This window comes from Pygocentrus nattereri, chromosome 10, assembly GCF_015220715.1.
Source record: "Pygocentrus nattereri isolate fPygNat1 chromosome 10, fPygNat1.pri, whole genome shotgun sequence".
NCBI lineage: Eukaryota > Metazoa > Chordata > Actinopteri > Characiformes > Serrasalmidae > Pygocentrus > Pygocentrus nattereri.
Genome location: NC_051220.1, coordinates 43,802,719 through 43,816,819, shown reverse-complemented (window position 1 = coordinate 43,816,819; position 14,101 = coordinate 43,802,719). Strand labels below are relative to the sequence as shown.

The following is a 14,101-nucleotide window of genomic DNA, read 5'->3' as shown; positions in this document are numbered from 1 at the left end:
TCTAAATGTAGGTATTGTGATATAAACCGAGTCCGTTCTACAGTTTCTCGTTAGACTGAATGAATAACCGGCTCTAAATGTAGGTATTGTGATATAAACCGAGTCCGTTCTACAGTTTCTCGTTAGACTGAATGAATAACCGACTCTAAATGTAGGTATTGTGATATAAACCGAGTCCGTCCTACAGTTTCTCGTTAGACTGAATGAATAACCGGCTCTAAATGTAGGTATTGTGATATAAACCGAGTCCGTTCTACAGTTTCTCATTAGACTGAATGAATAACCGGCTCTAAATGTAGGTATTGTGATATAAACCGAGTCCGTTCTACAGTTTCTCATTAGACTGAATGAATAACCGACTCTAAATGTAGGTATTGTGATATAAACCGAGTCCGTTCTACAGTTTCTCATTAGACTGAATGAATAACCGACTCTAAATGTAGGTATTGTGATATAAACCGAGTCCGTTCTACAGTTTCTCATTAGACTGAATGAATAACCGACTCTAAATGTAGGTATTGTGATATAAACCGAGTCCGTTCTACAGTTTCTCATTAGACTGAATGAATAACCGGCTCTAAATGTAGGTATTGTGATATAAACCGAGTCCGTTCTACAGTTTCTCATTAGACTGAATGAATAACCGGCTCTAAATGTAGGTATTGTGATATAAACCGAGTCCGTTCTACAGTTTCTCGTTAGGCTGAATGAATAACCGACTCTAAATGTAGGTATTGTGATATAAACCGAGTCCGTTCTACAGTTTCTCGTTAGACTGAATGAATAACCGACTCTAAATGTAGGTATTGTGATATAAACCGAGTCCGTTCTACAGTTTCTCGTTAGACTGAATGAATAACCGACTCTAAATGTAGGTATTGTGATATAACCCGAGTCCGTTCTACAGTTTCTCGTTAGACTGAATGAATAACCGACTCTAAATGTAGGTATTGTGATATAAACCGAGTCCGTTCTACAGTTTCTCGTTAGACTGAATGAATAACCGGCTCTAAATGTAGGTATTGTGATATAAACCGAGTCCGTTCTACAGTTTCTCATTAGACTGAATGAATAACCGACTCTAAATGTAGGTATTGTGATATAAACCGAGTCCGTTCTACAGTTTCTCATTAGACTGAATGAATAACCGACTCTAAATGTAGGTATTGTGATATAAACCGAGTCCGTTCTACAGTTTCTCATTAGACTGAATGAATAACCGACTCTAAATGTAGGTATTGTGATATAAACCGAGTCCGTTCTACAGTTTCTCATTAGACTGAATGAATAACCGGCTCTAAATGTAGGTATTGTGATATAAACCGAGTCCGTTCTACAGTTTCTCATTAGACTGAATGAATAACCGGCTCTAAATGTAGGTATTGTGATATAAACCGAGTCCGTTCTACAGTTTCTCATTAGACTGAATGAATAACCGGCTCTAAATGTAGGTATTGTGATATAAACCGAGTCCGTTCTACAGTTTCTCATTAGACTGAATGAATAACCGGCTCTAAATGTAGGTATTGTGATATAAACCGAGTCCGTTCTACAGTTTCTCATTAGACTGAATGAATAACCGACTCTAAATGTAGGTATTGTGATATAAACCGAGTCCGTTCTACAGTTTCTCATTAGGCTGAATGAATAACCGGCTCTAAATGTAGGTATTGTGATATAAACCGAGTCCGTTCTACAGTTTCTCATTAGGCTGAATGAATAACCGGCTCTAAATGTAGGTATTGTGATATAAACCGAGTCCGTTCTACAGTTTCTCATTAGGCTGAATGAATAACCGACTCTAAATGTAGGTATTGTGATATAAACCGAGTCCGTTCTACAGTTTCTCATTAGGCTGAATGAATAACCGGCTCTAAATGTAGGTATTGTGATATAAACCGAGTCCGTTCTACAGTTTCTCATTAGACAGAATGAATAACCGACTCTAAATGTAGGTATTGTGATATAAACCGAGTCCGTTCTACAGTTTCTCATTAGACTGAATGAATAACCGACTCTAAATGTAGGTATTGTGATATAAACCGAGTCCGTTCTACAGTTTCTCATTAGACTGAATGAATAACCGGCTCTAAATGTAGGTATTGTGATATAAACCGAGTCCGTTCTACAGTTTCTCATTAGACTGAATGAATAACCGGCTCTAAATGTAGGTATTGTGATATAAACCGAGTCCGTTCTACAGTTTCTCATTAGGCTGAATGAATAACCGAGTCCAAATGTAGGTATTGTGATATAAACCGAGTCTGACTTCAGCACAAATGGGCGGGGCTAAACTACTGAAGGATGAATAGGCTGATATATGTAAATATCCTGGTTTGTGACATCACAAAAACAACTGACCCAAAGGGGCGGCTGTGGAGATGAGTTTCCACATATCAACTGACGAGTGAACGGCATGTTTTTAAACTTAACAACATGTAAATGCTACACTCTTAAATATGACGGTTCTGCAAGGGTTCTTAATAAAGAAAGTTGTTCTATTTAGAACCATCCACACTCAAAGAAACCTTTGCATGATTAAAGGGTCCTTTGCATTGTGAAACTGTTCTTCAGACTGACAGAGAACACACTGTATAAGGTTCCATATAGCGCAAAAAGGGTTCTACTACTGTGACAATGTTAAGCTTTTAACGATAGAACTCTTTTTGGTGCTAGACGGAACCATCTCCAGCACATCTATCTCCATCAATCTAAAGAAGCCTTTCACAATTCAAAAGAACCCTAAAATCATGCTAAGGGTTCTTTTCATGGGTGGAGAAAGTGCTGTGGATGGTTTCATATCGCACCAAAAAGGGTTCTGCTACTGTGGCGATGTCAAATCTTTCTGATGCTATAAAGAACCACAGTGAAAAAAGTTCTAGACAGCACCATCTACAGCACATTCTTCAGCAGTCTGAAGAACCCTTTAAGGACTGCAAACCCTGCAAAGGGTGGTCACGATTCTATATAGAACCATTTCTTTACTGAAGAACCGTCTCTTTACATTAAAGGAAAGAAATAAAGCATCTGTGGGTTTTTAATGTGTATGGAAGTGTTTTTCAGAGTGCAGAGTTCCACAGTGCAGGTGTGTCCAGGTGTGTCCAGGTTACCTGGCCGGAGCGGACGGCTCGTCTCTGGCTGACGCGAGGATGTGTTTGATGATGTGCTCCTGTAACACAGAGGATGCAGTTATTTAGGAGGATCTCCATACGTGGATAGCGGCGGTTCCCGGCGAGCAGGCCGCCCTGTGAGTAAAGCCCATCAGAACAGTGTTTGACAGACTGGTGACATCTTACAAACAGATCGATACAGATTCCATCTGCCTTCAGCCCGGCTTCCTCTTCCTCACACGCACCAACGCGCTCGCCGCACGCGCACAGACAGACGTAACTCGGACAGACAGACCGATAATGATGTGACGGTTCAAGCAGCTCACAGCGCCGCCACAAAATCACACAAAACCGCCAATCTGGCAACTCAAAACACGACGCGGCCGACCATCTGGAAGAGGAGCCGTCTCAGACACACGCGCACGTTTTTCTACAGTGTCAGGACTCGAGGTTACACATATAGAAAACTGCTGTCAGGACAAAACCTTGTATGTCCATTTATTATTATTATTAACAGCATGTCCATTTATTATTCAGTTTTTTTCAGGCATAGTTAGAAAATGCCTGTTCTTCACATCTGTGTAAATTTCATGATGAATGGACTAAAAGAAAAGCCCAGATTTACTTCTGGTTCCACTGACTAACAATTACAGTACAGAGTTTTTCCTTCTGCTGAAAAGTTCCCACTTCAGAGATTTCGGGGACAAACTCCGGTGTTGTGTTGTGTTGTGTTGTGTTGTGTTGTGTTGTGATCCGGTGTCGTGTTCTGTTGCGTGCTCTGGCGTTGCGTTGCGTGCTCTGGCAATGCGTTGCGTTCTCCGGCGTTGTGTTGCGTTGCGCGCTCTGGCATTGTGTTGCGTTGCGTTCTCCGGCGTTGTGTTGCGTTGCGCGCTCTGGCATTGCGTTGCGTTCTCCGGCGTTGTGTTGCGTTGCGCGCTCTGGCGTTGTGTTGCGTTGCGTTCTCCGGCGTTGTGTTGCGCGCTCCGGCGTCGTGTTGCGTTGCGCGCTCCGGCGTCGTGTTGCGTTGCGCGCTCCGGCGTTGTGTTGCGTGCTCTGGCATTGCGTTGCGTTCTCCGGCGTTGTGTTGCGTTGCGCGCTCTGGCATTGTGTTGCGTTGCGTTCTCCGGCGTTGTGTTGCGTTGCGCGCTCTGGCGTTGTGTTGCGTGCTCTGGCGTTGCGTTGCGTTCTCCGGCGTTGTGTTGCGCGCTCTGCCGTTGTGTTGCGTTGTGTTCTCCGGCGTTGTGTTGCGTTGCGCGCTCTGGCGTTGTGTTGCGTTGCGTTCTCCGGCGTTGTGTTGCGTTGCGCGCTCTGGCGTTGTGTTGCGTTCTCCGGCGTTGTGTTGCGTTCTCCGGCGTTGTGTTGCGTTGCGCGCTCTGGCGTTGTGTTGCGTTCTCCGGCGTTGTGTTGCGTTGCGCGCTCTGGCGTTGTGTTGCGTTCTCCGGCGTTGTGTTGCGTTGCGCGCTCTGGCGTTGTGTTGCGTTCTCCGGCGTTGTGTTGCGTTGCGCGCTCTGGCGTTGTGTTGCGTTGCGTTCTCCGGCGTTGTGTTGCGTTGCGCGCTCTGGCGTTGTGTTGCGTTCTCCGGCGTTGTGTTGCGTTGCGCGCTCTGGCGTTGTGTTGCGTTCTCCGGCGTTGTGTTGCGTTGCGCGCTCCGGCATTGTGTTGCGTTGCGCGCTCTGGCGTTGTGTTGCGTTGCGCTCTCCGGCGTTGTGTTGCGCGTTCCGGCGTTGTGTTGCGCGCTCCGGCGTTGTGTTGCGTTCTCCGGCGTTGTGTTGCGTTCTCCGGCGTTGTGTTGCGCGCTCCGGCGTCGTGTTGCGTTGCGCGCTCCGGCGTCGTGTTGCGTTGCGCGCTCCTGCGTCGTGTTGCGTTGCGCGCTCCGGCGTCGTGTTGCGTTGCGCGCTCCGGCGTCGTGTTGCGTTGCGTGCTCTGGCATTGTGTTGCGTTGCGTTCTCCGGCGTTGTGTTGCGTTCTTCGGCGTTGTGTTGCGCGCTCCGGCGTTGTGTTGCGCGCTCCGGCGTTGTGTTGCGTTGCGCGCTCCGGCGTTGTGTTGCGTTGCGCGCTCCGGCGTTGTGTTGCGTTCTCCGGCGTTGTGTTGCGTTGCGCGCTCCGGCGTTGTGTTGCGTTCTCCGGCGTTGTGTTGCGTTGCGCGCTCTGGCGTTGTGTTGCGTTGCGCGCTCTGGCGTTGTGTTGCGTTCTCCGGCGTTGTGTTGCGCGCTCTGGCGTTGTGTTGCGTTCTCCGGCGTTGTGTTGCGTTGCGCGCTCCAGCGTTGTGTTGCGTTCTCCGGCGTTGTGTTGCGTTGCGCGCCCCGCCGTTGTGTTGCGTTCTCCGGCGTTGTGTTGCGTTGCGCGCTCCGGCGTTGTGTTGCGTTCTCCGGCGTTGTGTTGCGTTGCGCGCTCCGGCGTTGTGTTGCGTTCTCCGGCGTTGTGTTGCGTTGCGCGCTCCGGCGTTGTGTTGCGTTCTCCGGCGTTGTGTTGCGTTGCGCGCTCTGGCGTTGTGTTGCGTTCTCCGGCGTTGTGTTGCGTTGCGCGCTCTGGCATTGTGTTGCGTTGCGTTCTCCGGCGTTGTGTTGCGTTGCGCGCTCCGGCGTTGTGTTGCGTTGCGTTCTCCGGCGTTGTGTTGCGCGTTCCGGCGTTGTGTTGCGCGCTCCGGCGTCGTGTTGCGCGCTCCGGCGTCGTGTTGCGCGCTCCGGCGTCGTGTTGCGCGCTCCGGCGTCGTGTTGCGTTGCGCGCTCCGGCGTCGTGTTGCGTTGCGCGCTCCGGCGTCGTGTTGCGCGTTCCGGCATTGTGTTGCGTTGCGCGTTCCGGCGTTGTGTTCCGTTGCGCGCTCCGGCGTTGTGTTGCGCGCTCCCGCGTTGTGTTGCGTTGCGCACTCCGGCGTTGTGTTGCGTTGCGCACTCCGGCGTTGTGTTGCGTTGCGCACTCCGGCGTTGTGTTGCGTTACGCGCTCCGGCGTTGTGTTGTGTTCTCCGGCGTTGTGTTGCGTTCTCCGGCGTTGTGTTGCGTTGCGCGCTCCGGCGTTGTGTTGTGTTCTCCGGCGTTGTGTTGCGTTGCGCGCTCCGGTGTTGTGTTGCATTCTCCGGCGTTGTGTTGCGTTGCGCGCTCTGGCGTTGTGTTGCGTTCTCCGGCGTTGTGTTGCATTGCGCGCTCCGGCGTTGTGTTGCGTTCTCCGGCGTTGTGTTGCGTTGCGCGCACCAGCGTTGTGTTGCGTTGCGCGCTCTGGCGTTGTGTTGCGTTCTCCGGCGTTGTGTTGCGTTCTCCGGCGTTGTGTTGCGTTGCGCGCTCCGGCGTTGTGTTGCGTTCTCCGGCGTTGTGTTGCGTTGCGTGCTCCGGCGTTGTGTTGCGTTGCGTGCCCCGGTGTTGTGTTGAGTTGCGCGCTCTGGCGTTGTGTTGCGTTCTCCGGCGTTGTGTTGCGTTGCGCGCTCCAGCGTTGTGTTGCGCGCTCCGGCGTCGTGTTGCGCGCTCCGGCGTCGTGTTGCGTTGCGCGCTCCGGCGTCGTGTTGCGTTGCGCGCTCCGGCGTCGTGTTGCGCGTTCCGGCATTGTGTTGCGTTGCGCGTTCCGGCGTTGTGTTCCGTTGCGCGCTCCGGCGTTGTGTTACGCGCTCCCGCGTTGTGTTGCGTTGCGCACTCCGGCGTTGTGTTGCGTTGCGCACTCCGGCGTTGTGTTGCGTTGCGCACTCCGGCGTTGTGTTGCGTTGCGCACTCCGGCGTTGTGTTGCGTTACGCGCTCCGGCGTTGTGTTGTGTTCTCCGGCGTTGTGTTGCGTTCTCCGGCGTTGTGTTGCGTTGCGCGCTCCGGCGTTGTGTTGTGTTCTCCGGCGTTGTGTTGCGTTGCGCGCTCCGGTGTTGTGTTGCATTCTCCGGCGTTGTGTTGCGTTGCGCGCTCTGGCGTTGTGTTGCGTTCTCCGGCGTTGTGTTGCATTGCGCGCTCCGGCGTTGTGTTGCGTTCTCCGGCGTTGTGTTGCGTTGCGCGCACCAGCGTTGTGTTGCGTTGCGCGCTCTGGCGTTGTGTTGCGTTCTCCGGCGTTGTGTTGCGTTGCGCGCTCTGGCGTTGTGTTGCGTTCTCCGGCGTTGTGTTGCGTTGCGCGCTCCGGCGTTGTGTTGCGTTCTCCGGCGTTGTGTTGCGTTGCGTGCTCCGGCGTTGTGTTGCGTTGCGTGCCCCGGTGTTGTGTTGAGTTGCGCGCTCTGGCGTTGTGTTGCGTTCTCCGGCGTTGTGTTGCGTTGCGCGCTCCAGCGTTGTGTTGCGTTCTCCGGCGTTGTGTTGCGTTGCGCGCTCCAGCGTTGTGTTGCGTTCTCCGGCGTTGTGTTGCGTTGCGCGCTCCGGCGTTGTGTTGCGTTGCGCGCTCTGGCGTTGTGTTGCGTTCTCCGGCGTTGTGTTGCGTTGCGCGCTCCGGCGTTGTGTTGCGTTCTCCGGCGTTGTGTTGCGTTGCGCGCTCCAGCGTTGTGTTGCGTTGCGCGCTCTGGCGTTGTGTTGCGTTCTCCGGCGTTGTGTTGCGTTGCGCGCTCCAGCGTTGTGTTGCGTTCTCCGGCGTTGTGTTGCGTTGCGTGCCCCGGTGTTGTGTTGCGTTCTCCGGCGTTGTGTTGCGTTGCGCGCTCTGGCGTTGTGTTGCGTTCTCCGGCGTTGTGTTGCGTTGCGCGCTCCGGCGTTGTGTTGCGTTCTCCGGCGTTGTGTTGCGTTGCGTGCTCCGGCGTTGTGTTGCGTTGCGTGCCCCGGTGTTGTGTTGAGTTGCGCGCTCTGGCGTTGTGTTGCGTTCTCCGGCGTTGTGTTGCGTTGCGCGCTCCAGCGTTGTGTTGCGTTCTCCGGCGTTGTGTTGCGTTGCGCGCTCCAGCGTTGTGTTGCGTTCTCCGGCGTTGTGTTGCGTTGCGCGCTCCGGCGTTGTGTTGCGTTGCGCGCTCTGGCGTTGTGTTGCGTTCTCCGGCGTTGTGTTGCGTTGCGCGCTCCGGCGTTGTGTTGCGTTCTCCGGCGTTGTGTTGCGTTGCGCGCTCCAGCGTTGTGTTGCGTTGCGCGCTCTGGCGTTGTGTTGCGTTCTCCGGCGTTGTGTTGCGTTGCGCGCTCCAGCGTTGTGTTGCGTTCTCCGGCGTTGTGTTGCGTTGCGTGCCCCGGTGTTGTGTTGCGTTCTCCGGCGTTGTGTTGCGTTGCGCGCTCTGGCGTTGTGTTGCGTTCTCCGGCGTTGTGTTGCGTTGCGCGCTCCAGCGTTGTGTTGCGTTCTCCGGCGTTGTGTTGCGTTGCGTGCCCCGGTGTTGTGTTGCGCGCTCTGGCGTTGTGTTGCGTTCTCCGGCGTTGTGTTGCGTTGCGTGCCCCGGTGTTGTGTTGCGCGCTCTGGCGTTGTGTTGCGTTCTCCGGCGTTGTGTTGCGTTGCGCGCTCTGGCGTTGTGTTGCGTTCTCCGGCGTTGTGTTGCGTTGCGCGCTCCGGCGTTGTGTTGCGTTCTCCGGCGTTGTGTTGCGTTGCGCGCTCCGGCGTTGTGTTGCGTGCCCCGGTGTTGCGTTGCGCGCTCCGGCGTTGTGTTGCGTTCTCCGGCGTTGTGTTGCGTTGCGCGCTCCAGCGTTGTGTTGCGTTCTCCGGCGTTGTGTTGCGTTGCGTGCCCCGGTGTTGTGTTGCGCGCTCTGGCGTTGTGTTGCGTTCTCCGGCGTTGTGTTGCGTTGCGTGCCCCGGTGTTGTGTTGCGTTCTCCGGCGTTGTGTTGCGTTGCGCGCTCCGGCGTTGTGTTGCGTTCTCCGGCGTTGTGTTGCGTTGCGCGCTCCGGCGTTGTGTTGCGTTCCCTGGCGTTGTGTTGCGTGCCCCGGCGTTGTGTTGCGCGCTCTGGCGTTGTGTTGCGTTCTCCGGCGTTGTGTTGCGTTGCGCGCTCCGGCGTTGTGTTGCGTTGCGCGCTCCGGCGTTGTGTTGCGTTCCCTGGCGTTGTGTTGCGTTGCGTGCCCCGGTGTTGTGTTGCGCGCTCTGGCGTTGTGTTGCGTTCTCCGGCGTTGTGTTGCGTTGCACGCTCCGGCGTTGTGTTGCGTTCTCCGGCGTTGTGTTGCGTTCTCCGGCGTTGTGTTGCGTTGCGCGCTCTGGCGTTGTGTTGCGTTCTCCGGCGTTGTGTTGCGTTGCGCGCTCCGGCGTTGTGTTGCGTTCTCCGGCGTTGTGTTGCGTTGCGCGCTCCAGCGTTGTGTTGCGTTCTCCGGCGTTGTGTTGCGTTGCGTGCCCCGGTGTTGTGTTGCGCGCTCTGGCGTTGTGTTGCGTTCTCCGGCGTTGTGTTGCGTTGCGTGCCCCGGTGTTGTGTTGCGCGCTCTGGCGTTGTGTTGCGTTCTCCGGCGTTGTGTTGCGTTGCGCGCTCTGGCGTTGTGTTGCGTTCTCCGGCGTTGTGTTGCGTTGCGCGCTCCGGCGTTGTGTTGCGTTCTCCGGCGTTGTGTTGCGTTGCGCGCTCCGGCGTTGTGTTGCGTTCTCCGCCGTTGTGTTGCGTTGCGTGCCCCGGTGTTGCGTTGCGCGCTCCGGCGTTGTGTTGCGTTCTCCGGCGTTGTGTTGCGTTGCGCGCTCCAGCGTTGTGTTGCGTTCTCCGGCGTTGTGTTGCGTTGCGTGCCCCGGTGTTGTGTTGCGCGCTCTGGCGTTGTGTTGCGTTCTCCGGCGTTGTGTTGCGTTGCGTGCCCCGGTGTTGTGTTGCGCGCTCTGGCGTTGTGTTGCGTTCTCCGGCGTTGTGTTGCGTTGCGCGCTCCGGCGTTGTGTTGCGTTCTCCGGCGTTGTGTTGCGTTGCGCGCTCCGGCGTTGTGTTGCGTTCCCTGGCGTTGTGTTGCGTTGCGTGCCCCGGCGTTGTGTTGCGCGCTCTGGCGTTGTGTTGCGTTCTCCGGCGTTGTGTTGCGTTGCGCGCTCCGGCGTTGTGTTGCGTTGCGCGCTCCGGCGTTGTGTTGCGTTCCCTGGCGTTGTGTTGCGTTGCGCGCTCCAGCGTTGTGTTGCGTTCTCCGGCGTTGTGTTGCGTTGCGTGCCCCGGTGTTGTGTTGCGTTCTCCGGCGTTGTGTTGCGTTGCGCGCTCTGGCGTTGTGTTGCGTTCTCCGGCGTTGTGTTGCGTTCTCCGGCGTTGTGTTGCGTTGCGCGCTCTGGCGTTGTGTTGCGTTCTCCGGCGTTGTGTTGCGTTGCGCGCTCCGGCGTTGTGTTGCGTTCTCCGGCGTTGTGTTGCGTTGCGCGCTCCAGCGTTGTGTTGCGTTCTCCGGCGTTGTGTTGCGTTGCGTGCCCCGGTGTTGTGTTGCGCGCTCTGGCGTTGTGTTGCGTTCTCCGGCGTTGTGTTGCGTTGCGTGCCCCGGTGTTGTGTTGCGCGCTCTGGCGTTGTGTTGCGTTCTCCGGCGTTGTGTTGCGTTGCGCGCTCTGGCGTTGTGTTGCGTTCTCCGGCGTTGTGTTGCGTTGCGCGCTCCGGCGTTGTGTTGCGTTCTCCGGCGTTGTGTTGCGTTGCGCGCTCCGGCGTTGTGTTGCGTTCTCCGGCGTTGTGTTGCGTTGCGCGCTCCAGCGTTGTGTTGCGTTCTCCGGCGTTGTGTTGCGTTGCGTGCCCCGGTGTTGTGTTGCGCGCTCTGGCGTTGTGTTGCGTTCTCCGGCGTTGTGTTGCGTTGCGTGCCCCGGTGTTGTGTTGCGCGCTCTGGCGTTGTGTTGCGTTCTCCGGCGTTGTGTTGCGTTGCGCGCTCCGGCGTTGTGTTGCGTTGCGCGCTCCGGCGTTGTGTTGCGTTCCCTGGCGTTGTGTTGCGTTGCGTGCCCCGGCGTTGTGTTGCGCGCTCTGGCGTTGTGTTGCGTTCTCCGGCGTTGTGTTGCGTTGCGCGCTCCGGCGTTGTGTTGCGTTGCGCGCTCCGGCGTTGTGTTGCGTTCCCTGGCGTTGTGTTGCGTTGCGTGCCCCGGTGTTGTGTTGCGCGCTCTGGCGTTGTGTTGCGTTCTCCGGCGTTGTGTTGCGTTGCGCGCTCCGGCGTTGTGTTGCGTTCTCCGGCGTTGTGTTGCGTTCTCCGGCGTTGTGTTGCGTTCCCTGGCGTTGTGTTGCGTTGCGCGCTCCGCCGGCGTGGTTTGATTGGTGGACCGAGCTGTGAGAACACACCCTCGCTCGCTCTGCCCCGCTAACCGCTGTGTTGTCATGCTCTGCGCGGCGCTGATTATCGGGTTAGGAGATGCCATCGAGGTGAAGGTGTGTGTGTGAGGAAGAGGCGCTGGTCTGCATGGTGTTACCTACTTAAACTCAGCTGGATCAGCAGGGGGCACAACAACACCCCCCGCAGCGCACACGCCTTCACCAGCGCATTACTGACCGCTCATTAGCCCATTAGAGCCGGAACCGTTCCACTCGGCACACCGCATTTCCACACACCAGCCCGGAACGGGGCGGCCTGGCTATTCAAACAGACGCACACAGGAACTGATGTTACTGCCGTTTGCTCAACCCAGGGGTCACAGCCCAAATGGTAAGGGTCATTTTATCCTCTCAACAAAAATCAAAGCTCCTCAGGAGCCACAGCATTTATGTCCCTTTTACTGAAGTAATGTTGGCAAATAATACAAACAAAAACAGACGGACCGCGTTAATCTTCAGCTCAGCTACAGCGGCTTTCCTCGCATCTCCAGCAGGAAACCTCTCCTCTAAAGTAGAGCAGTGGCTTCACATTCACCAGCATTTAAGGTGGAACGGGAGAATTTTTTCGTCTAACCCTTCAATTTTTTATTTATTTATATATATATTTATATATTTATTTATATTAGCAACAGATATATGGTACAGAAACAAACATGTATGTTATGACAAGACAAGCCAGAAAGAGAGGAGAGAAAAAAATGAAATAAAAAAAAACAATACTTTAAAGAAATGAACACACTAGTTACAGTACATTAGATCAACAAATAAAGCGAGACAAAAATAATTATTAGAATAATGACAGATAGGCAGAATGCTAAGTGAATATAATGGTAAGATATATGTATACACACACACACACACACACACACAGTGAACATCTTGTATACAACAAACAATAGTCTATTAATAATAAGTGGGCAACATAGCCGGAAGAATCTGAATGATGAGCGACTTCTTAGTGTTTCAGTTTCTCTCTGCAGATTAAACGTATCAGGAAACCAGCTGGAGTGACTATAAACACTAATCAGTCCATTCGTCTCCAAATGATCGACGTCCGTCTTAAATCTCTCTCTTTGCCGTTTCGCAGCTACTATCTGGGCGAGGCTGTCGTCTGTGTTGCTATGGTGACCAGCCGTCTGCGCTGATCTTCAGGGTTAAAGGGTGGATCAGCAGTTCTACATTAACTCCAGCGTTTAAGACCATTTACTGTTAAACTGAGTTGAAGGATCAGCAGAGCTTTATTTTACTGTAGAGGAGGATTATTTTATTATTACCTACTGATCTGATTCAGCTGTGGAGCCGCGACAGGACAGTAAAAGAGCCGCAGGCTGCTGACCGCTGACTTTAACCCTTTAATTTTGAGGCAGTGAAGTAGCTCAATCCCTCGGAATTCCTAGACTAAACCTCCTAAGTCCTGTCCTGACTTTAGGATGAACCCCAGCAGGGTCCTGACTTCTGTTTAAGGCCCGTTTCTCTGGTTCTGAGGGGGCTGAGTCAGGCAGCGTAGTTCACTACCAGCATAATGAGCTCCATTTATTCCTACTGTAAAACGCGGCTTTCACTGGGAGATGTTTTTCTCTTCTAACTCTGCGTTTAAACATCTCAGACGCTGCCGACTCGAACTCCACCGCCCCTCTGACCACCTTCCTGAGTTAATGTAGATGATGGAGTATTACAGTGATGGTGGTGAATAATGAGGAGGCGGAGCTGAACGGGCGTCTGTTTATTAAGAGGAACGTTAGCGTGCTCACCTAAAGCGTTTGGGAAATGGAGACTGAAACTGAGAGCAGTGATGCTCTGATAAACAGCAGGGGGCGACTGATACACAGCAGGGGGCGACTCTGGTAAACGGCAGGGGGCGACTCTGATAAACAGCAGGGGGCGACTCTGATAAACAGCAGGGGGAGCTCTGATAAACAGCAGGGGAGACTCTGATAGACAGCAGGGGGCGACTCTGATAAACAGCTGGGGGAGCTCTGATAAACAGCAGGGGGCGCTCTGATAAACAGCAGGGGGAGCTCTGATAAACAGCAGGGGGCGCTCTGATAAACAGCAGGGGGAGCTCTGATAAACAGCATGGGGCGACTCTGATAAACAGCAGGGGGCGACTCTGATAAACAGCAGGGGGCGCTCTGATAAACAGCAGGGGGCGCTCTGATAAACAGCAGGGGGAGCTCTGATAAACAGCAGGGGGAGCTCTGATAAACAGCAGGGGGCGACTCTGATAAACAGCAGGGGGCGACTCTGATAAACAGCAGGGGGAGCTCTGATAAACAGCAGGGGGCGCTCTGATAAACAGCAGGGGGCGACTCTGATGAACAGCAGGGGGCGACTCTGATAAACAGCAGGGGGCGACTCTGATAAACAGCAGGGGGCGACTCTGATAAACAGCAGGGGGCGACTCTGATAAACAGCAGGGGGCGACTCTGATAAACAGCAGGGGGCGACTCTGATAAACAGCAGGGGGCGCTCTGATAAACAGCAGGGGGCGACTCTGATAAACAGCAGGGGGCGACTCTGATAAACAGCAGGGGGAGCTCTGATAAACAGCAGGGGGAGCTCTGATAAACAGCAGGGGGCGACTCTGATGAACAGCAGGGGGAGCTCTGATGAACAGCAGGGGGAGCTCTGATAAACAGCAGGGGGCGCTCTGATAAACAGCAGGGGGCGACTCTGATAAACAGCAGGGGGCGACTGATAAACAGCAGGGGGCGACTCTGATAAACAGCAGGGGGAGCTCTGATAAACAGCAGGGGGCGACTGAAAAAGCAGGGGGCGCTCTGATAAACAGCAGGGGGAGCTCTGATAAACAGCAGGGGGCGACTGATAAACAGCAGGGGGCGACTGATAAACAGCAGGGGGCGACTCTGATAAACAGCAGGGGGCGCTCTGATAAACAGCAGGGGGCGCTCTGATAAACAGCAGGGGG

General features: G+C 54.2%; 1 protein-coding gene across 6 annotated transcripts in view; it reads right to left on the bottom strand.

Annotated features, from left to right (window-relative positions):
- ralgapa1 (Ral GTPase activating protein catalytic subunit alpha 1) overlaps positions 1-14,101 on the bottom strand; it is a 203,763-nt gene that overhangs the window by 100,006 nt on the left and 89,656 nt on the right. For all 6 annotated transcript variants that reach the window (XM_037541859.1, XM_037541862.1, XM_037541863.1 and 3 more), the window contains one exon: positions 3,111-3,169. In XM_037541859.1, the coding sequence (XP_037397756.1) occupies positions 3,111-3,169 (59 nt within the window). The remainder of the gene's footprint in view (positions 1-3,110; positions 3,170-14,101) is intronic.